The sequence below is a fragment of the Cynoglossus semilaevis genome, chromosome 2 (assembly GCF_000523025.1).
Source record: "Cynoglossus semilaevis isolate Cse_v1.0 chromosome 2, Cse_v1.0, whole genome shotgun sequence".
Lineage (NCBI taxonomy): Eukaryota > Metazoa > Chordata > Actinopteri > Pleuronectiformes > Cynoglossidae > Cynoglossus > Cynoglossus semilaevis.
In genome coordinates, this window is record NC_024308.1 from 5,746,246 (window position 1) to 5,770,947 (window position 24,702).

The 24,702-nt window shown below is 40.8% G+C and overlaps 1 protein-coding gene across 4 annotated transcripts in view; it reads left to right on the top strand.

Annotated features, from left to right (window-relative positions):
- Window positions 1-24,702, top strand: part of pde4ba (phosphodiesterase 4B, cAMP-specific a) — a 109,479-nt gene that overhangs the window by 48,381 nt on the left and 36,396 nt on the right. For 2 of the 4 annotated variants that reach the window (XM_017030679.2, XM_008332829.3), the window contains 4 exons: window positions 13,674-13,865; window positions 14,171-14,207; window positions 14,322-14,392; window positions 15,863-15,915. In XM_017030679.2, the coding sequence (XP_016886168.1) occupies window positions 13,674-13,865; window positions 14,171-14,207; window positions 14,322-14,392; window positions 15,863-15,915 (353 nt within the window). Of the gene's footprint in view, window positions 1-7,460; window positions 8,316-13,673; window positions 13,866-14,170; window positions 14,208-14,321; window positions 14,393-15,862; window positions 15,916-24,702 lie in introns of those variants that run through there. The other 2 variants (XM_017030682.2, XM_017030687.2) reach the window with 2 other exon arrangements.

Below are 24,702 nucleotides of genomic sequence, written 5' to 3' on the forward strand. Positions count from 1 at the left end.
ATATATATATATATATATATATATATTATTATATATATTATTATTATTATTATTATTATTATTATTATTTAAAGTGCAGTATATTGTGCTTGCGACTTCCCCTCACACACTCACTCATGCTGCTTGTAAAACCCCACTGACATACATTTACATTTCCCCTTCACGGTGATGAATTTCTTCAGGTCCTGTGCTTGTGTACACTGTTGATGATAAATGTCCAATTAACCTCCCGTCCAGTTCTGTGGTCCAGCGTAGCCCACCAACACTCAAACCTAATTATAGCAAAGCCTCTTCAGCAAATGAAGACGTAAGTAAGTCAATATGATGAGTCGTAACAGAAATAGAGGATAATAAGCATAATTTACAAAAGAGTTTTGATTTACAAAGAAAGCGTGGAAAGTGGAGCAGCAGAATAAAAGGGACCAGGCCACTTGTTGTGAAACTGGAGCAGATGAGAGGAAGCAGTGAAAAGAAAAGAGAAAAGAGGTGAAGGGGGAGAAGAATGACAGAGAGAAAAATGGGAGTAAGTGATAGGAAGGAGATACAGGAAGCTATTTGAAGCTGGGCTTTGTTAAAACAGTCGGCCCTGGCAACCAGACGGCAGTGTTTGCTCCTATCTGCGTGGTTCACGTTGCCTCACACACACACACAAACACACACACACACACACACAGATGTCCTATGAACACACACACTTTGTGAGACGCAACAAGTTCTCACACACATGGACTCACACAGGCCCAGATGGAGGATATACAAACACACACACACACACACACACACACACACACAGAGAGAAGACGTAAGTTAGGTGAGACAAACGTAGGTGATGAATACATTGTTATGTGAGGTGCGGTGGTGTTTGGTGTTTGGTGATTGGTCGTCTTATTAGCACCTGAAGGACAGCCACAGCATCAGGGTTGGTGAAGAATTTCTAACACACTTAGATTCAAATTGATTCTAATTCCTGTCTTGATTTTCTTTTCTTAAATAAACGGATAAATGCAGAGGTTTTTTTATATCTATATACAGTAGTCTGTAAATGAATATGCATATTTTTACTGTCCTTGTATTCAAAGGAAAGATGTTGTTTTTTTAACGGAATGTTTCACACTGCCAGTGTTTTATCTTCTGTGTGAACGGGGTCTCAAACTTAAATTAGCTCAGGGTTAATTGGAGGACCTCAAGGACAGAATTTAATTATTGTTGACTTCTGGTCTGTGGCGGGCTGTAACGGGGTTGTAGGTAATTAGTCCAATCCTCATTTCCTGTGGTCTGGACCATCCGTTCCCACAGAGCAAGACTCTGAGCAAACTGAAACCTCGACACTTACACTTTCTCCACTGTTTGGACGTGAGCTGACCTTGGATTGGCCTTGAGTAGATGCGTTTGGACAGTGGGTAGAAAAGGTTTTGTTTTTCAGTGCTCTACATTTTTAAAGGTAGTCAGTTCAATTTAAAACAAAATGTTATAAAATATGTTTAGAGGATGATCCCTCCTCCACGTTTTGAGAACTCTGTATTTGTGTATTTACATCCATACAGTATTAAAGACTTTACCTTGACGTTGTGGGAAGAAAAAAACGAGGTTCACTGGGTTTGACTTTGAAATCTACTACATATTTGGTAAATGATATCGTTTATAATATGTATGTTATAGATGTTATACATTTGTCACGGCCTTAAAACCAGACCCTGTGGATCCCATGCTGTCACGTCCTCTGTCTGATTCCTTCATCTTATGCCAAGGTCACAGCTCAGTGCTGACAAATACTGTTCCCATGGTAATGTATCCCCTCAGTAGTTTTGGGCCCAACCCCCCCTTTTTTCCCTCCTTATTCTGTTTGAAGGATGTTTTATGTCATGTGTTTGTTTTGGTGTGAAAAATCTATAGTGTAGTGTAGAATATTCAGAGTGAGTAATACGCTCTGTTATTTCTGTTTTTTTTTCTTTTTTCTTTAAACTCCGATGAGTCATCGCCAGGCTGTCTCTCCCTCTCTCTCTCTCTCTCTCTGTGTGTGTGTGTGTGTGTAATTGTGTGCAATTACATGAGTGCATATGAGTTAAATGAACTTTGAATCACACGCCATCTGTAAGGTTTTCACCAGCAGTTGGTGCAGTTTTCAGACAGAAAAAAAAATCTGTGATGAAAAAAAACAACCAAAAAAACGTGTGATTATGTGAGTGTCAGTTTTGATGTTTCTTTTTTTTTAAAGAAATTCTTGGTTTTCATACCTGAGACTGGCAACACAAAGGAAAACCTATAATGGTATTAATTACTGCAGTAGTTAATATACTATTAGGTCCATTAGATTAGTTGATTGACCTTAAAAACAAATAAAAATGTATCTCCTATCTACTAATCTACAGGTTCTGGTTTCTCTCTTTTTATTTAAATATGTAAGTAACTATAATATTTTTTATTTAAAATCAAATATTTAAAATATCTTTACAAAAACAACATCATTTTGGCCCATATTTAAAATATCTTTACAAAAACAACAACATCATTTTGGCCCGTGAGCCAATTAGGGTGGGTCATACCAATGTGAACCAATGTTGTTGAAGGTCAACAAAAACAGTAATAGTCGGGTTTAAAATGGTACTGGTGGATGAAGACAACACAGTGAATGGTCAGAACAGGTCGGCTGCATCTGTGTCAGGGTCGTTCCGTCCGTCTGTCAGTCCGTCCGTCCGTCAGTCGCTCTGATGAAAATCCTCTCCTCAAACACACTCAGTAAATCACTTCCTGGGCCGCGTCAATGACCAATACTGGGATTTCACACAGTTTTTGAGGCGAACAATGGCCGGACCATGAGTCAAGTGCCTTCATACCCACTTGTTGCTAGGCAGTTTCACATGCTGCTCTGTGGGCTCTCTCTGAACAGGGGAGCCAAAGTGGGCACTGGTGCGATAACTGATTGTGTATTCAGCTCCAGTTGTGTGTTTGCTCAATGCTATTTGATACTCACAGTCTCAAGTGTCAAGACACACATCAGTGAGTGGAAGATGCGTGTGTGTGATGCATTCACTGGGAATCTGAATGTGTGAGCACTGACTCTGGAGTCAAATATTATAGGATTCTGACTTTGCTCTGCAGTAAATGGTTGATCTCATCCTACAGTCAACGCAGGTTGTGGTGAGATACATGCAGTGAAGTCGTAGTACTGCAGTTGAAGGCCTACACGGTTGGAATCCTATTTAGCCTGCGTATGATACAGTACAGTGTTCATTCAACAGTGCTCTATCCTTTGTTTTCCTCTAAATAGGATCAACATTAATGAAAGTGATGATTCTTATGTTGAAGAAGACCCAAAACTTGAATCGTGTTTTACTGCTGTTACGTCCGTTAAACTTCCTCCGCAACACGGTACAAACAACAGGATGATATTTGTTGGAACAATACTACTATAGTAGTAATGACTGCAGTCATTCTGTTTTATTAGAAGTGCTTTTTTTGGCTTGCTTTGACTTGCAAATTGCTTTTACAAATACCTTGAATTCAAAGCAGTCACATACTGCATTACTCTGGTGAGTAAGAGTTAACTGTGTAGTTAAGGTGTAGCTGCGTTATTGTTTGGTTGTTGTGAAGGTGGCCTACCTTTACACAGTGGTTACAGGGGGCCGGGGATCATAGACCGTCCATGAAATGTGACCTGCGTGGTCCGTCAGACCTGAACTGGGCTAAAGACCAGGCTCAGGGAACAGCATCAGTTTCAGCAGAACAAGGACATGGAGACGGAGCACCGGTGGACTGGTTTCTCTCTGGTAGCTCCGTTCTGTCTTGTCTTTGGACGAGATTACGAGGACTGGGAGATGATTTGGCAGCACTGGATTTAACACTTTTTTATTATATATTTTGTTGACTTGACTCTTGATTGCCATCGGCCTCAAACAAGGGTTTGATTTCCGCTCATGGATGAACACTGGGAATTTGAAATACTGCAATACTGTGTTGGAAGATGACCTCCTAAAAAGGCAGTTGTGGTAAAACAGGGCTTAACATTCCCATCATTGATGAATCAAATCACGTAAGTTCTCCACCTGAGACTTTTGAAAGAACTACAGACAAACAACAAAGGTAATCATTTGATTTTTGACCTCAGGGGCAGTCGACATAATGACAGAGATATCGTCCAGTCTGGAAGTTCCCATCAGCCCTTTCTGTTATCGCCGTCACTCCTGGATCGGGTACGTGTGTTAGCCTTGTTAGTGTTGATTTTCACAGCCCGACTCTGGTGGTGTTGGAGTGTGAACGGCTCTCAGTTTAGGTAAATTAACCTCATCATTAAAGCAGCGTCTCCTCCATGTTCCAGCTTCGGCTGCTGCTAATTATGTTGATGTTTAATTTCTTAGTAATTATGTTGTGTTGACAAACTTAAAGCCTGGTGTTGGACACCTGAGTGTTACAGCTCTGTGGACAGAGACTGCAGCATACAGTGGTAGACTACAGTAACCTTACACACGCGTTCGTGTTTAGGTTTTTAAATCATAATCAGGGCAGCGTTGAGATGGAAATGACTTGGAGGTGGAACTCATTTTCACCTGAGCTGTTGTAACTGTATCAACATGTGAATTTTTGCATCTCAATATGATTGCAGTGAAAACGCAGGTTGTCATTACACTCCTATAGTGTGTTTGGGTTTTTGTTTAGAAAACCACACTTTTTTAGACGCCCCCTCACACGGGGGGGGGGGGGGGGGGGTCTCTCCTCCTCTGATTCGCTCTTCATCCACGTCTTTACTAATCACAACAACGTCTCTGCACATCACTGTTTGTAATGTTTAATGAGGCTGCAAAGGCAGCCCATAATGAGAGCAGCCATGTTTGCGAAATGTTTTTTTTTCTGTTTACATTCCTCTTTAAAACAACATCCATCCATCCATCTATTTTCGTCCGCTTATCCGTTACCAGGTCGCGGGGGCAGCAGTCAGTCAGTTGGTTCCACACCAATGACAGAGACATTGCCTCTGGGCCAAAGCGCCACTAAAATCAACATAGCTTTTATTATTATTAATAATAATAATTATTTACAATAAATATTACATTTATTGTCATTATTTCTATTGCCATAATGTAACAGCAGGGCATTTTTTATTTTCAGGTAAAAAAATTTATTGTCATTATTTCTATTGCCATAATTTTTTATTTTCAGGTAAAAAAAAGCCTCTTCAAAGCTCTGACCACATTCAAGTTACATTTTTAATACTAGCAGTCGAGGCGTTCTGTAAATACTCCATCATTTATTCACATGTCCACTCATTCTGACCCACACAGCTGCAGTGAGTCACTGTTTTGAGCCACTTTAATCATGACCCTCCTACAGATGTATTATTCTGACCGGTGAAGAGGAACCAGGAAAACTTCTACACTATATATATATAAAAAAAACAGTTGAAAAAAGGCTTCTTTGTTTGTAGAATTTGTCAAATAGTGACTCCTAGTGTTTAAATTGGGCACTTGCCCGTAATGGGAACTTCAGTAACGTTGTTGTTTGTGTCCTGCTCCATAATCTGGTGTGTTTGTAACAGCGGTTCTGCTCCGTTACCGTTGATGATAGAAAAGCTGAGAAGTATTTAGTGGAATTTCTGAGTTCTCTGAGTTGATGGACGATTTATGCTTCAAAATCTCCAATTATTTTACCCCCCCAAAAACGGCTGGAGGCAGTCACGATGTGAGTGCTGCTGACGTCAAATATGGTCCGATGAGAGAGACACTCTACCGCTGGGGGATTAGGTTAATCACAGGGGGGCAGACTGCAGTGCCCTCTTTTTCGGGAAGGGGAATTAGGTTTAGAAAAAGGAGGCTCCGGTCGACAAGAGAGAAGCTGTAGATAAAACTGCAGGACATTAATGTTAATCTGTGGGATTATCTTTTTTTTTTTTTTTTACATGCCAACCTTTTCCTCTCCTCTCCTCACCTCCCAACAACATGAAAACACTTCTCCACTCGTGGATTTGTTGTGTAACGTCGATTCAAATCACAGAGACATGTAAAACAGCCGCCTGTCAGCACGTGATTTGACAGGCTGCACTTAAACCATGGAGGGAACGTCTGATCGATGCTTAATTGCACTTCTCCGTTTCTGTACCGACACCCTGCTGGAGCCGCAGCGACTTACATCTATCATTATGTACGGGCCTCCCTTTTATGTTGTCATCTGTTCTGCCTTGAAGTCGTTGCTTTAAGAAGGGGAAATATATAATTATATGTTCAAACTCTTTTCTCTGATAAAAGTCGATTCTCTTATTTTAAAGTAAAGCGCAGCCACTAGGGACAGGATCAAGTGCTGGAGGCACTTTTTCCCTCAGTATTTCTGTAGCTGCTTCATGTCACAACCATCACTGGTCTTTAGGATGTAAAGAAAAAAATTTGCAAAACGTTAGTAGTTACACATTGCCATCCTGTGTTGTAACTGTGGAACTGCGCTTGATTTTCCCTGGATCTCAAGTTTGCCCTCTGGTGTTCAAAGAGTCGAACTGCCGCTTTCGATTGAACGTTTAATTATATTATACTCTCATATAATAATAATAATAATAATAATAATAATTAACAATAATACTATTAATAATTATAGTTCTACCACGAATAATATATTTCACTTATATTCATATTTTCACTCATATTTTCACTTTTGATTTTCAATTCAAAGAATATCAGTAGAGTGTTGTAGAGACACTTTGTTCCTGTTCATGAACCGTTTTCGTGCCATTAAGAGACCAGATGTTACAGTAGAGTAAAAACAATTTAAATCCACTTTTGTTTACACAAATAAGACACAGTTTACTTTAAAAAAAACACGCCTGGTTTGAATTTTAATTTCAGGTCTTTCACACAGTATTGTGTGTTATAATAACTGGAATGACACATGTACAGTATGGTGTTGTACAGTACAGTGACATCAGATCCCATGACCTCCTGTGCTGGTGCCAGATGGTGCTTTTTTCCCTCCCTCTGACATGTGACCATATTTAAGGTAGACCTAGATAAATAATCAGCTCAAACACCAATCATCCTTCAACGTTTCATTTGAATATCTTTATATGTGTGTGTATATATTTTATGTTGTATTCTGTATTGTGTAGGTGTCACTGTCAGAGTTGTGCTCATGTGTCCACATTTCTTCATAACATTAACCTCTGACCTGTAAAGGTCCCACAGCAGAAGTGTGGGTTCACATGTAAACAGGTATCTTGTTGTATTTTGTTTACAGAGTGTTGTCTAGAAGCCTACGTGTGAATCAGATTAGACAGCCACGTTTCCTGTAGTTCACATAAAAGCAGCGTCAGTTCTGACACTGACCTGATCCTCAGTGATAATGATTTATCACTCCACTCCAGTCACTCCACACCAGAGCTTCCCTCCTCCTCCTCCTCCTCCTCCTCCTCCTCTCTGTGTCTGCTGGGCTGTTCTGAAAGGAAGGGAGCACTCACAAAGAGTCTTACGTACCAACACACACACACACACACACGGACCAATTGGAGGAAGTACAGGCTGTGACAGAGACAAGTCTGAAACAGAACACAGACAGTGTGAGAGAGTGTGTGAAAGAGAGTGTGTGAAAGAGAGTGTGTGAACCAGGGTTTAAAGAGTTTCCTTGACGTGACGCGTGTACTTCCACTACTGCTGCTACTGCGACGGCTACTACTACTACTACTCCTTATACTACTACTGCTACTAATACTGCTGCTGTCCAGGTGGTGTGTGATTGGATATCAGATTTCTCTCTGCTGCCTTTATTTATTCATGACACGTGAGGAGAAGCTGACGACTGACAGTCTCTGTGACTTCTTGGTGTTGGTCAGTTGGTCAGTTGACATACGGGACGGTGACGGTGACGTCTGAATGACTGATGTGTTTTTTCTGTATGACATCTGTAGATGTTTGTGGTTGTGTTGCTGGTGTGCTCTTAGTTTGTTTGAAAGTGAACGCCTGTTTTTGTGTGTCAGTGCAGCTGTGGTTAATGTAGCTTGTGTGTGTGTGTGCGTGCGTGTGTGTGTGTGTGTATTAGCGTGCCATCATTAACACCCTGGGTCAGTGTGTGTCCTCGATACCAGCAGGAGTCTTGGGTGTGTTGCTCACTTCGGGGCGTGTTTGTGGGTTTGTGCTTGTGTGGTCACACATATGTAAGGTGTGATGTGATGGTGTGTGCCGGGTAGAGTGTGTGTGCGTACCAGTGTGTGAGTGTGTCTGTGCCGGGGAGATGTTCAAGCGTTCACCTTGTGCCAGAGGAAGGGTTCATTTTGACTTCAGCGAGGAAGTCGTCAGGCGGCTCCACGCTGCCACCCATGGCCACACTCACAGGTCAGCACACAGGTAAGGACGGGTTTTAAATATATACAGTCGAGGCAGTTTAACAGGAGAGCTAAAAGCTAAATATATGGTCGACATAAAGGTCACATTATGAAAATAATCCTAAATGCCAATACAATAAAATGTGTGTATTATTGTTCACAACAGTAAAAAAAAGAACGATTTAAAGAAAATAATTTTTGCTAAATATATGGTCGACATAAAGGTCAAATTATGAAGATAATCCTAAATGCCAATTCAATAAAATTTGTGTATTATTGTTCACACGGTAAAAAAAATAATGATTTAAAGAAAATAATTTTCCATCATCATTCTAAGAAGGATACAGGTGAATACATTCAGCCCTGAAGTCAAGACTGTTTTTGCTTCTTAGAGTATCACATATATATGGATATATGTGAAACTGAAGAAACAAACAAACAAAACAAACCCCCCAAATATTAAAAATGTTCTTTTGAATTTTTAACTAAGTTTCTACCTTCAAACCAATTCTCATAGACAATCCTAAATTATTTTGCTGTCCATTTTTGGCCCTGTATAAACTGTTAGTTTACTCCACTCATTTTGGTAAAAAAACAAAGAAAAACCAGTGACGGTGTAAGTTGTACGACCGAGACGTCTGAAGTCCAGAGCAGTTCACCTCTGGCCCTGAGTGGGTTCCACCTCTGTAACTGATGGTTTCCTGTGGAAAGTCCTGGACTGTTGTGCGGTCAGCAGCTGAACACAAACGCAGTTCTGTGTTCAGTCGCGTCATTAGAGCAGGTGAAGGAGACTAACCCTGACCAGAGGCAGCGCAGATGGAGGTCCAGGAGACGCTGACGTGACTTAGCAGCATATTTACAGCGTCGCAGGTGTTGTGTTCTGTACCAGTGTGTAAATAATTACACCATGTTAATGTGTCACATGTGCCATGATGGAAATGCCGACGGAAAATTGTAACAATCAACAGGATTAGCAGGATTAGCTTAGCATCAGGAGAGGCTACATCTAAACAGATAGATGAAGAGAAAATGTGTCCTTTTCTAATTGTTGTCTGATGGTTTATAATTTGAACAGTTTTGCACACTGTTTTATGGGTGTACAGCACTACCGCAGAATGGAGCTCTGTGCTCTACTACCAATATTGTTGAAGTATTGTACCAGCATCCTAAAATGATCAACTATTAAAAAATATATTTATACAAACGCACTTTTTGAGTCTGATGAAGCTCCAGACAAACTCATCCACTTTCACTGGATTGTTCTGAAAACATTTACTGCAAATTGAAATTGGGAATTTTTCGTTCGGAGTTGTGCTGTGGAATTTAAAAATATGTGCCTTGGCTCAAAAAAAAGTTGTGAAACACGGTGTTAAACCAGTGTCTGTTTTTTTTATTTATCCAAAATATTATGAGATAAACCAGTAAGACAGGTCGTGTGATTTGTCATCATGAGGCACGATTTATCCTGAGCCTCAGAAACTGGGATGTTGCTGCAAACAGAGTCACGTCACGTGACGGCCTGAGGTTTGACAAGAATGAGTGAAGGTGAACGGATTAGCTACGGCCAGCAGCGCTAAGGTGAAATGGAAAGTGAAAGTTTTGTCGTGTTCCTGTGAGTGGAACTCAGATCCTCAATTTCACACCCCACCCAACCACGCACGCACACACACACACACACACACACACACACACACACACAAAGCTTGGTTTGATGCTGTTCCTCCGTCATAATTGTCGACTTTATTCGGTTTGGTCAGTTCTGCTTTGTGCTTCCTGCTGTGACATGTTCATGAACATGAGGTGAATTAGATCAACAGACTGAGGCGCTGCTTCTAAAACTAGTGTCGGATCATTCCTTTGTGTTCATTTTTGGAGATGAGACACACACACACACACACACCTTCATCTCACTGTCACCTGGGACATTTCACTCAGCTGACCACTTTGTCAGAACCCTATATTTAGCATCAATTTTTTCTGGCCCAGTTCAGTTCCTCCTCTGAAGGAGAACGTTAACGTCTCTCCACAGCAGCTGCAGTGACAATGTCGACTTTGTTCTAATGGACGGTTTGGTTTTAAGTCCGATGTTAACCTTTTTTGCTAATATCCGATATGGCAATATTGTCTAAATACTTAGTTTCTGATTCTGATGTGAACATTACCAATATACACAGCTGTTCACCTCCAAAAACGGTGGTAAAATTCTCAGGAACCCCACATGCAGTTCCAGCATATTTGGAAAAACATTATCAGGTTTTAATTATCAGAGGGTGAATTAATAACAATTCTTACAGACACAGATTTACCATAATTATGCTAATATTGGGTCGATAACTGTCGGCCGATATTATTGGACATCACTAGTTTTAGGTTGATGTTAATCAACACTTTTAATCAGGGCTGAAATAAAGGTTTCACTTCACAGCGAGATATTTACAAAAGACAATGTGAGAACAGGACTTTCTAACTGACAGCGTTTTGTTCCTTCAGTCCAAAGAGTTTGACACATTTATGTAAATACATTTGACCAGAAAGGAAAAAAAAACAAAAGGTAATTGAGATTGGTCTAAAATACTTAAAAATGAGCTTCAATAGAACCAGAAACAGCTCATGGTTGGCCTGAATAAAACACACATTATCTGATAATTATTTTAAACCAAATGCACCACCAAGGTTCTCCATGTAAACCTGATGTTGTCCACTATGACGCAGGACATTTAGGACATTCTACAGCAGAAAGTCTCTGAAAATTCCTGTGAACAAACTCCACCAAGGAAACTCCTTCTAATATTTCAGGAAATACGTTTTGAGCCGCTCTGAAACCTGTCCAAGACGTTGACTTCAGACAGACCTGGGTACCGAGGCAGCTAAAGTCAGCCTTTGTTTTCGTGAAAAAAGAACTTCCCTTTGTCTGTGTCCTTGGAGGTTCCATGGAGACCTGGAAGTTCAGTCATTTCTGAGGAATTATTAGTCATTAGCTTTGTCTCCGGCCTCACCGTCTGTCGTGGTCAGCCAGGTTTGTCGTCTTACCTCTTTGTTTTTCTACGACCAAGTTCTCATGTGTCGTGATGGAAGCTGTGGTTTTCGAGTGAACATGTCAAACTTCCCTGCAACACTGTCATCCCTGTGGAATACACATATGTATCCTGGGAAAGAGAGGATGTGGAATATGTCATGTCACTGGAGTAAATGTTCCAGGTCAGGTCGATCATTTTCTGATTTCTTTGGAAAAGAGTAATTCCACAGAAGTCCTTGGAAAGATGAATTTACAGCCCCCTGGTGGTGAGCTTACTAATCACATTGTCACTCAAAACTGACTCATACGAGTCAAAAGAAACCTGTAAAAGCAAAAGAAAATTCATGTGGAATTTAACATACTCTAGAGCAGTGAAACAAACTGATATTAAACCAACTCTTCTCCCACACTCTACATCTCAAGAATCGACTTGAAAAAAAACTCTATCAGATGCAGTAAAGTTGCCTTTACTGTCCTAGGAAAAAAAAGTTAAAATCCAAAATGAGTCATCACTTAGTTGGCGCTCCTAGCAAGGTTGTTGCTAAGAGAAGACATCACTGTAATGATTGGCTGGAGACCGTTCTCTCAGCTGGACTTCTCTGAGAGTGTTACCACTTACGTAACAGCCCGACCCTCAGGTCTGTGTGTTCAGGGGAAGTTTGTAATCTGACACAGCTGTGACCCTGTTTGGTCCTCCTCACTCAGCGTCTCTGAACGGTCCTGGCTTCATGATAATACCTGTGTACAGCAGCTGTTACCTTCAGACATGACTCACATTTCTGCCTCAGACCCCGACGGGCGGATGTGACTCAGGTTGAGGTCAGTGTTGTGCTGATGTCCACTGAGCAGCTTTTTTAATCCTGATTCGTCAACACGGTGGTTGATGGTGAGATTGCCCTCTGTGGACTGGCGAGGTTCTCCCTCCTAACACGCAAACCAGTGGACTGACCTCCGGGCGGGTGCAGTCACGCGTTTTAACGGTGGTGCACGGCGCAGCCATTCATGTGTAAAACTCACAAGATATAAGCCGGCAGCCAATAAGGACGCAGAATTTTTCAGTATTTTTGCAGCGACGAAATGACAAAACATCAACAATGTTTTTGTCCGACGGAGTGAAGGTCGTGTGATACGTCTGGTCAGAAGTGTAGATACTCGGTACTAGAGTCGGTGTTTATATTTAGAGCAGTGTGTGTTGACCTTTTAAATAATAGAACAAATATACATATATTTACAGAATGTATATGAGTATATATATTATATATATTATATATGTACACATACATTCCGTACATACACACGCATATATATACTGTATATATATTTATATATTTATATATATTTATATATACATGTACGGAATGTTTGTGAACATATATGCACACATACATAAACATATATACATATACACACATATATGTATATATATTGATATACACTGTATATATATATACATATATTGATATAAACTGTGTATATATATCTATATCTATATATATATAGATATATATATATATATATATTGTAGCCTGTTTGCAGTGCAGCTATATTTTCATGAGATACTGCACTTTAGGTTTCAGCCAATTTTCCTTTGTCATGTCACTAAATTAGATTAAAGTTATTTTATCAGACTCCACATTTAGTCATCATTTCTTCAGCTGGGCCGAGGCAACAACACTGTTTTTAATTGATGAAGTGTTTTTGGTTTGGACTGTAGTGTAATCAGGGTTGGTTGAGCCTGTGTTTGTTTACAACACAGTCAGAGCAGCGATGGTGGACGACGTCACGGTGACATCACAGGAAATGGAAATGAGAGACAAAATGAAAACAAAGACACAAAATGCACTCATTGTTCGTGTTGGTTTGTAAGATGTTGTGAAACAGTCAGCGCAGTAATGAAGGGTACATGAATAAAATCCTCCCTTTAATGGCGCTGGTGCTCCTCCTCCTGGCACCTCCTCCTTCATTCCTCTGTCAACTCCTCAGACGTGAAGGCTCTTCCGTGTCACTCTGCCCTTTGTTGCCCGGTCATGCCAACTGGAGTGGAGTGTGTTTGTGTAGAGAGGCAGAGGCTGCTCTCCTCCTGGGGGTATATTGATGGTACATCATGCCCCCCCCCCCCTCTCTTTCTCTGTCCTCCAATCACAGAGCATGTTGTTTTGATTAGAATGATTCCTTTAAGATTGGACTGTTTTAGGTTTAGGGGAAATAAAAGGCTGTAATTACTGTCTAAATTTGAGGACTTTGTGACATGACATAGTTTCCCTCTTTATGTCTCTCTGGTTTTTATTTCTTTAAGCCTCAGATGATTAAAACTAAGCTGTAATGAAGGGAAATATCTGATTAGTCTTTCCTTCTCTTTGTCAGTTTTGATGTGGAGAATGGCCCCTCCAGCTGCAGCCCGCTGGACCCTCAGGCCTCTCCAGGCTCCGGTCTGGTCCTTCACTCCAACTTTCCAAGTCACAACCAGCGTCGGGAGTCCTTCCTGTACCGCTCCGACAGTGACTATGATCTGTCACCCAAGTCCATGTCACGGAACTCCTCCATCGCCTCTGAACTGTAAGTAAAAAATATAAACACGAGGGCAGTTAGTGCACACCACGCTAACATGTACAGTCCTAGATACAGGGACAAAGTGCTATTCTATGTAAATAATAATTGTTTTTTAGTCATAGCTTTTAATTTAAAATTAATTTAATTTTTGTTATAACTTTTTATTTGCATTTATTGGGACAAAGTGCTATTCTATGTAAATAATTGTTTTTTGGTCATAGCTTTTGATTTAAATTTTGTGATAACTTTTTATTTGCATTTATTCTGACTATTGTGAAGATTTAATAGCTTTAAATCTGATGTGTTCACAGACATGGAGACGACCTGATCGTAACACCTTTTGCTCAGGTAAGAATCCATAACTTCAGTAATCAGGGCTGGTGTCAGGTTAACCCATCATTCTTTTTTTTTTCTTTTGTCACAAATGTCGACCCTGACCCGTCTGTGTGTCTGACATTCTAGGTTCTGGCCAGCCTTCGCAGTGTACGGAATAATTTCACTGTATTGACCAATGTCCAGTGTGCCTCCAGCAAGTAAGTAACTCTGGTACAAAGACTTTACTGACAAAAATACTGAGGTAAAAAAAACAGTCCCTAAGAAATAAAAAAAAAATAGGTCGTTTCGTTGAAAGACTGCAGTACTAGCTTTTCACCACAAGATGGTAGCAGCGCCTATCTTTAAACAGCCATAGCTTCGCTCCGCTTAACTTTTGAAAAAAACAAAAACAAAACGTTGAACACACACACACACACACACCTATTTCCTACTCTTATTCGTATTTGCATTTTTTTTGGTGCAGGTGAATTTAACACATGCTGAAAATTAAAAAAACTGACATGAGAAGAAATAAAGTATTTATAAACGACACAATGAAAATGACAAGTAAAATGTACCTGGACACTGGCTGGACGTTAACTTCATCAATGATAACATGTAACCACAGAATAGAAAACCTTATTTGGGCCGTGTTTATCTCACTGTTGTGCCTCCTCATGATAGAATGGAAAATTAAATAAAACATCTTTGACATCTGGCCACCGGGAGGCTGTTTTAAGAATGGAACAAATTTATTTTAGATTTTTTTTTTTTAATGTTTATTACCTCCCCTCACTCTGTTCATTCTGCTGTCGGGATTTTTCCACAAACACTGAGCCCACACGCATTCATATTTACTTTATCCTGGCAGTTTGAACTTCTTCTTCTTCTTCTTCTTCTTCTGGTGCATCGATCAGTCACAGACACCAGTGGTTGGTGTCTGTAACACCAGCACAGAGGCATTCATCAAGTCAAAGCTAATAAGGTTAGAGCAGAGGTCTGCAACCCGTGGCTCCTGAACCAATGGCAGCACGGCGGCTCCTCTGCAGGGACACCATATTTGTGAATAAACCAAATTCACTCTGATATATTATGGACCATGAAGTTGTTCTTGTACATAGTTTACTTCTTTTTTTTTGATCGCTAAAAGCTTGTTGCTCAAATCCCGATTCCCCGTGTTTGGATTTAAACCCTGTGTCGTGTTAGTTCACTATTTAAGAACCACTTCCTGGTTGGTTTATCAATGGTGTGTAAGGCTGCGGTTCCTTCACTGAACACGGCGTTTAGTTTAAACCAGCGTGGTTCTGAGTTTTGTATCTTTAACTTCCAGTTTCTGTTTTGCTCTTTCCTTCTGACTGCGAGTCACTTAAATACGTCGTTGACTGTTACAGGCGTTCAAGAAGTGACTCGTCTGACACTTCTGATGTTTGTCAATGTGTTAAGACAATAATTTCAGGAAAACTCTGTGACTAAAGACCTGTGAAATGATGGGACAGGATGTTGTTCTGCACCAACTCTCAGTTAACATTTCTGTGATTACGTCACCAGGGTTTTTAAGAATTGTTTTTGAAATTTCTTGGAATCTTTTTAATTGTGTTTGTCGACCTCAGGCTGCAGGGTTTTATTTACCTCTCTCTCTCTCTCTCTCTCTCTCTCTCTCCCTCTCTCCCTCTCTGCCTCCCCTACAGGAGGTCTCCTGCAACAACGACTCAACCGCCAATCACCAGAGTTTGTCTCCCAGGTAAGACGCTGCTATGGTTGTAAATATGTGCTTGCTTTAATTATTCTTTTTTATTCCCACCGTAACACGTACAGTGTGACCTCTGTCCACGACCTCTGTGACGCTAAATCTGTAGAACGGACAGTTTATGTCGTCAAGGTCACTAACTTTGTTGAAATACACACACACACACACACCCTCACTTCCAGAGAAAGTAATCGAGTAATCGTGTATGTGTGTGTGTGTGTGTGTATTGGATGATGCAAAGTTCTTTAAATAACTTCAGTTGATCATTTATTGTGAATTTGTTTTTTAATCTAAGGACATAACAAAACAAAACTGATATTTTTATCTAATGTAAAAACTGAAACTAATGTTTCAACTGAACGCTGTAATAGTTCAGCTCTGAGCAGACGTTTCCACATTCCTCAGAAGTTGTGATGAAAACAGCGACATTTACAGGTAAAAATAAGAGAAATGAGCGACAGTGAAACTGAAAACTCAGAGCATCCCTGAACCTTTCAACAATGTCATAGTTCCACCAGACGTCAGTGTTGGTTTTTTCTGTCGTCGTGTTGTGTTAGTCTCGCTCCATCAACCGCCGTTTGGATTGATTGGTTCTGTTCATTTCAACATCAGGTTTTTTAACTTCACGATGTCTTAACCAAGGTGTGAATAAATGTTTATCACAGCATATAGACATCATCGTGAGTAATGTCAGTATGTGTGTGTGTGTGTGTGTGTGTGTGTGTGTGTGCAGTGAGGAGGAGTTCCTGTGGCTGTGATTGACGTCAGCACGCCTGTATGTGGCTTCTGTTGACTTCCTGTCAAAGCAGATGGACTGAGTTTTCACTTCCTTCTGCAGAACCGCAGCTCGTCAGGTGTTTTGACTCTATGTGTGTGTGTGTGTGTGAGTGTGAATGTGTGTGGTAAAATAATGGTGTGCATGTGTCTTGTAAACCGCTCCACATGCGTACGTTCACAAACTCTGAGTATGAAGTCAGCTGAGGTCATTTCAACCCTGACTCCAGATTCTAGGCTTGGTTTTTTATTCTTCATCTACGTTAATATAAAATAACACAAAACGTTCTGTTAGTTCATGTAAGACGACAGATGTGACAGATGAACAGCTGTTTCTCTTCATCACTGATTGGATAATAAATAATAATTAAAACATCTAACATCCTCACATTGACATAAACGTGAAAAACGAGAATCGTCTTTTTCATTCAAATGTCAATTAAACATATGAACAAAGTTCCTCACATTGACATAAACGTGAAAAACAAGAATCGACAATGTTTTCATTCACATGTCAATTAAACATATGAACAAAGCGCAATAAATAACAAGACAAAAAACAACTTTTATCAGTGTCAATGCATCCCTCGTATTTAGTGAAGGGATGTCTGATATTAACTTTTTGCCGATATACGATAAACTGATATTGTCCAAACAGTTAATTTCCGATTCCAATATCAACTGATAATGATACAGGCCTGGTAATATTAATATATCCATCTGTACAAACCATTAATTAAATGAGCTGTAATGCTGCCATCTAGTGACTCTCACTTTAATATACAGCCGTTTATCCCCAAAACTATTTTTAGGACACACAGTATTGGTGAATTATCATTATCACAGAAAAAAACGATAACGATTTTTACAGATATTTTCGGATCATTAACGAGATTCTTCGGTGGTGTTTTTCCTCCCGGTGACACCTGTCCACCAGCGCCCCCTACTGCCACTCTGTTCCTATGATCTCAGATCCCCACTTACGCACAAACACCCGTCCGCTCCCGTTTTCATTTCCTGCGCTGACTCGTTATTTTTCCTCCTAATTAACACATCTGTGTCTCCCTCCATCCATCGGAGACAGGAAGTGGGAGACAGGAAGTGGGAGACAGGAAGTGAAGATCAGATTCTTCCTGTTTTGCTGTCTCCAAACCGCTGTAACTTGACGGAAGTCAGGACGAAGTGTGTGCACGTGTGTGTGTGGCCGAGGTGTATCTGTACGTAAGTGTGTGTGTTTATGAGTGTGTGTGTGTGTGTGTGTGTGTGTGTGTGTGTCAGCCCACGAGAGAAAAATAGGATATGGGGAGACAAAGGCTTATTGTCTGGGCCACTGACTGCACAAACATGCGCCTGCTGACACATTGTTAACACCTACGTTACTAAACAACAATCACACCTCTGAACAATCACACCTCTGAACAATCACAACTCTGAACAATCACACAAATGTTTTAATTATGTTTAGAGATGAGTCAATATTGCTACAAAAAAAGTTGTGTAGTTTTATTGTGAAAATATATTTTGTTTTTTTAGGTTGGAAACATTTTTTTTCCAAAACGTTGATGAAGCCATCAGAGAATTTTGTGACAAATACGTTGTCATTTCAGGATCAGTTTACATTAAAGATTTAATTTATATCTTTATTTGAATTTGAGGCTAATTCATGTGTTTATTATGATGTGAATATTTGAAATGTCATTATCATTAATGAGAGATTAAGGCTCCATTCCTTCACTATCACAGTTGTTCAATTCTTTTGAACTTAAAAAAAAGCACAAAACTATTGATATTTGACCCAAAAATCAGATTTTATTTGAATTTCAATTAATTAAAAACTCAAACTCTGAACCTTAGCCAACCCGCTGCCCTTTAGGAAACGTAATATTAACCTAAAAGAACCGTTAAAGACACTCAGTTTGTGCGACACTGCCATCCGTTATAAACCCAGGGCTCAGAACTGGAAAAGTATGTATCGCATGAGAAGAGAAATGACAAACAGGCCTTTTTTTCTACCATCAGGCTCTAAGCAGAAGCAGATTCCCACAAATAACTGGAACACACAAAGACTTGGACGGGAATTTATTTTTGTAATGACAAACGTCTGGGAGAGATGAATCTGTTTAGTTTAAATTCAAGAAAAAGTCGCCATGTGGAATTAAGGCTTGGAAAGTCCTCCCAGAATCCCTCCACCGAACTCATGCCGTCAGTTTGGCGTTCCTTCTTTTTCCCTGCCGGAAATGGCTTTGTTGTATTTTTAGAGACGCTGCAGTTATTTGTTGTTTGTCCTCGTCAAAATCACACGCACCGTCGCAGGTCGGAAAAGTGTCTACCTGCCTGTGTGTCCGCGGTGTTAGCGTTACGCTCCGCTGCCTTGTGGGTATCCAGTTGGATGGCAGTGACTTGTATAAGTGAGGTATTGGATTTAGTCATTAACCTGGATGTAAACAGAGTCGCCTTTGAGCTGATCCAGTGATCGTCAACCAGCGCCCCCTCCAGTACGTTTCTCTGACTCCCCCCTGTCTGAGGGCCAGTGGGTAGAACAGGTGATTCTTCTACCTGTCGCTGCTGCATGTGACAAAATCCTGCTTCATCAGATGATTTAAAGCCCGGTTTAGGTTTTTGTTTCTGCTCAGCAGTTTATATGTTTATACGCACGTGTCCTCAGTGATTGAAGTGAAAACAACATTACATCACTGTCTTCTTCTGCTGATGGGCCGAGAGGACCAAATTGAAAATACATCCAGTCGAGTACAGTTGAGTATTCTCTGCTGGATTATCGTACACAGGATTCAGACCAGTTGAACCCACTGACCGTGGGAACCGTAGTTTAACCTGGGTAATTAATAATTTAGAAAAAAATGTTTAATTACTATTTAACAACAGTTTGTGGGTAAAATTTGTGCCTCACAAAAAGCAACGTTAGCGTTATTTACTGCTGACATGCAGAAGATCCCAGGTTCAAATCTACTTCCCAGTCCTCTCCCAGCCCTGGTGGGGTCCTGTCAGGAAGGTGCATCCGCTGTAAACACTGAGCCAAACCCCTGTGTGGACTGACGCTGTGGTGAAACTGCAGGTACAAGTCAGACGTGACCCTGACAGGAACGACACGGTGTTTGTTGTCGAAATAGGACGTTTCTGTTTCTGAGCCGCTGCCATTGGCTCTGAGCTGGGAACAACGCTAATGCTAATTGAACTTCCTGTCAGAAACCTGTGTTCGTTGCTGTTCCATTTGTCGCTCAGATTCCTACATTCTTCATGGCTGCATGTGCAAGAACAAAGCAACGTAAAAAAAAAAAAAAATCGCTCTGGTTGCAGAGTCATTGTGTCGCAGACGAACAGGTTGGCGATGTCTTCTCACACATGACCCGCCGCCGCCGCAGCTGTTCTGTGCTGTGGCGTCACGACGGAGACAGGAAATATTTTGTCCCATCGCTGCATCGTACAGCTGTGAGAACCTCACAGAGGTACGACCTCACTTCCTGGTCAGGGGGATCTCGGTGATGAAATGCTGTCATACAGGATGTATGTGAGGCAAAGGGCTCTCAAACTCCCTGACCTTCTCTAACACACACACACACTCTCTCTCACGTGTGTGTGTGTGTGTGTGTGTGTCAGTCAGGAAAGGTGTCATTGTGTTTTCAAATCTCTGCGTAGTTTTTCATTGTGTTCAGTTTGAGGCAGACAGGTTTGACCTCCGGTGACATTTTGACAATTCAGAGCTGCTGTTTGGTTAAGGCCACACACTGAGTCTACAGGTGACCTACTGCACAATGTGCAGCAGTTATATAATACACTGTCCTGCTTTCACAGCCATTATACATTAGTCTTTTGTCCAATGAGTCGCCTGTGATGCTCCTATTCTGTGACACTGAACATAACATTTACTGCAATGAGAGCAAAAAGTAATTAACTAGTCATTTATTTTTCCTCAATATTTTAAGATATAGAAGAAATATTTTACGTTTTATTTTTCTTATTTTTCTTTTTAATTCCCGTTTCCTGGTGTGTGGAGGAATGCTGCAGAGTTCACGGAGAGGTGGGCAACAGGCGCAGAACGGTAGGAAATGAGGAGGTGAGGAAGAAGGAGGTGAGAGTGTCGAGGAGATTAGGAATGTCTGGAGAATGAAGGAGTTAGTGAGGAAGCTACCGAAGGAGATAAGAGAGGGGAAAACAGGAAACAGGATCTGTAGCTCCGCTGAACAATAGCTGTGTTGACGAGGGGGAGGAAAAATGATCAGAATGAAGAAGTCGGCTCAGAAGAAAAACACATAGAGATATGTGTTTAGCTCTAAGTGTTTGAAGTCTTTGGGATATTACTGCAGTTGTTCTTCAAATCCTAGTTTTAGATTCCCTCTTCAATCATTGGTCCAGAGAGTTGTCGTCAGTCCATGTCTCCCTCCATAAACTCACATGTGAACGTGCAGCTAAAGCTAAATGTTGCTACGTCTCAATGGACTTTACTTGAAAACACATGTTGAATTTGAATAAATTGGCTCTGAACTACGTCTGTGGTCGTCAGGTTGTCATGTCATGTGACCCCCCCCCCCCCCTCCCCCCCCAGCTGAAGCCTGAGACCGGAGCACCAGTGCACCTGTCTGTGGCTTCTCACTAACACAGCTCCGTCTGCAAATAGAGACGAGCAGTGTTTCCGTATCTCTATATGTTAGAATGCACATTATTGATGAAGGTTTGTGGGTCAGAGGTTTGTTCACCCTGAGGTTGGCTGAGGACGCAGGAAAACAATTTACACATTTTTAAAAAAAAAAGTTCTTTGTTATTCTAGATTAGCAGCGTTCATTTATCAAGGGTTAGTCCGATAGTTGACAGGATTAATTGATTAATTGTTTAATTCCACTTGCATCTTGATGTGTGATGACGAGGAGATGAGTTTGTCTCTTATGTCGTCCAGTTGTTACAAACATTTCAATTTCCACTTCCAGAAGTGTTCCCATCATCCATCATCTGCAGCATCAAATGTCACTGATACACAGTCGGGTCACAAGATTTTCCACTTCGCACATCCTCAAAATTCCAACACAAGACGTTTTCATTTCAACAGCGCCCCCTCCCCTTTTTTTATTGCATTAGTATCGCTGTGTTTTGATTAGGGCTCAGCTTGTTTTGTTTTTTTTCACACGGCTTCTTAGCTTAGATTTTCTGGCCTTCTCCTCTTTCTCCCTCCTCAGGTGAGAAACACATGCTCGGCCTTCCCTCCCCGTGTGTCCTGGTTAATAGGTCTGGGTATTTCTGTCTGGCTGTCTTGTGTTACCTGCCCTCTTTATGACTTCCCGCTCTGGGCTGCTTTATTGGACCTCACTGCTGGCCTGCTGAGCTAAGCTGAACTTGTGTTTACACAAACACTCGTGTGTCCTTCTCAGTCACATATGAAGATGATCAGAGGTCACAGGGTCGGCCTCAGGTCTCTGTACGTTTTAGTATAAAAGCTGATATAAAAGCAAACTTATGTAATGAAACTTGCAAATACATAGGTGTGAGTGTGTGTGTGTACAGCCCAGATGTGTATTTGTCCACTGAAGGAAGTATTCTTTGGCAGGAATGAGGAAACGAGTCAGAGGGACGGACAGTTGAAGCCACGTCAGAGCAGGTGTCGAGAGTCTTTTGTTGTTTTTCTACAACTTTGTTGTTTCTTCCACTCTCTGGTGTGAACGGGAAACTGAGAGCAGACACTGACTGATCTGTGTCAAAATACCTCTCGGTCCTTCGTCAGCAGACCCCCCCCCCCCCCCCCCCCCCCACCATGGGGGCATGAAGCTACTGAAGCGACCAAACTGCCCTGATTGTCTGTTTTGTTTCACATGAATCAAAGTCAAGGCCTGTGGGCCAAATGCGGCCCACCATGTCATTTTGTGTGGCCCACTGGAGCTTAAAAAGCATTTGCCTTGTATAAAAAGTCCACGCTGCTGAGTTTCTGAACCCGAAGAGTTAAAAGATTGACATACAATATTTGTATTAAATAAATATTGATCAAGTCCAGAAACATTTATGGAGTAGTTACATCTATACAGGACGTTTGAATAAATGCATGTCATTAAATACATATAAATAGCTGTGAATGTACTGATGTTGGGGGGGGGGGGCTGCGTCACGGTCCTGTCTGCAAAATCAGGGCTGCAGTTAAGGCCTAACTAATCAAACCTGACGATAATTTAACGACTTGACTGAAAGATAGAAGTTGGACATAAAATTAAATACTTTGTTCTTCAAAGCACATGGAGTGTACTTAGGTGTCACCGTAACAGCTTTGCTAATTAATCATCAGCCCATAAATGAGTACAAAATGTACACGGGTACAAGACAAACAACAATACTGGCTTTTATACACACGAGTAAACAAGTAGTTCCTGCAGAAGTATCCAAGTGCTGCTGGTGAATGAGTGTCCGACTGTGGACGACTGTTGGAGTTCCCTTTGGTGTAATGAAGGATTGTTGGGACAGAATCCACTTTTTATTATTATACCATTATTATATTGATGTATTATATAAACCCAACAAAGAGCAGATACACAAATACAGTGTTTGTACTCGTACACAGTGTGTATCGGGACAACTTGTTGTACGTTTAATTGCTGAACGCCCGAGTAAAGGGATCGACCTGGGTTAGAGCCACTGAAATGAGCAGATGATGAAATGTCAATACATAAGGTGTCGTCACGAACGCCTCCATTATTTACACAGCTATTTGACTCGCCTTAAGGTGAGACATCAAAGTGATTACCAGGCTCTTGGAGGTGAACTGCGTCGTCTAGTTTTTGTCTTGTGATTAATTGGCAGTTTATAAATCAACTCTTGATTCAGCACACAGAGTACAGAATGTGCATGATTTTCTTCCAGACTGCGTCTCTCTTAACACGTACCAACACTTCAGAGACGCAGGTCCGATCAGCCAGTCATGTGACGCAGGCTTTGACTTCTGATGTTTCATCCACAGAACAGCAAACCATTCAGCTGTATTTTCCTGTTGCCCTGACAGATGGAGAAAACACACGTTGACACATCTGAAAAATCAATCCAAACTGAAGAGAGTTTTTTTTTTGCTAGAATTGTATCAAAACAGCACCTCAGCTCTGATGTCTGTTCTCGCACAATGTCACTTCCTTGGGACTTATTTAACCAACATTATGTGTTTGTTATTTAATTGAAACATGAGTACTATAGTACTATAGTACCATAGCACTATAGTACTATAGTACTATGGTACTATAGTACTATAGTACTACAAAGTTCAAGTCACACTTTAGCTCCTGGACGACTTTTACTGCAAAAGCTCCGCTCACTTTCTGTTCAGTTGGCTGTGTTAACGACGCAGATGAAGTTTATCTTTAGTTTGACGTATATGGATATACAATATGACAATGTTACTTTGAAGACTTTTTGTAAGTACCAGTTTATGATTAAATTTGAAGAAAAAAAACAACAACAGAATGTTGTTTCTAGATTTAAATATTTAAATAGCTCTGTGCTCACTGGAATAAAAGGCCATAAATCATTTGGTAAACACAATGAATAAGTTTTATTTATTTTTTAAAGTGTATAATATACTGTTTCCTCATTATTTTTACATTGTAGATGAGGTGAACTGACAGCCATATTAACACACGGGAACCCGATGTCTTAGCCCTGACACGTCACTGACACAAAAACACACTGACACAAAAACATATTGACAACGAACAGTACAACCAGTACAATCAGTTAATTTAACAAACATCGTTTTCCTTCCCTGCAAACAAACGTGATGTCTCAGTGTGTGTTTGAACACAGGGCGAGGAAACCATGATCCAGTCTCACGTGGTCAGAGGCACAGACACAGACGGACGAACACGTGTTTTCAGACCTCTCGAAATCAATGCTAGTATTTATGAGCTGCGTTTGGAAAGAAAAACTCGTCCTCTCTGCAAATACACAACGTGTGTTGTTGTTGTTGGTGTTTCTTTGGGTTTCATTACTGGATATTAATTCACAAACGCACATCGTACGACTGTCATG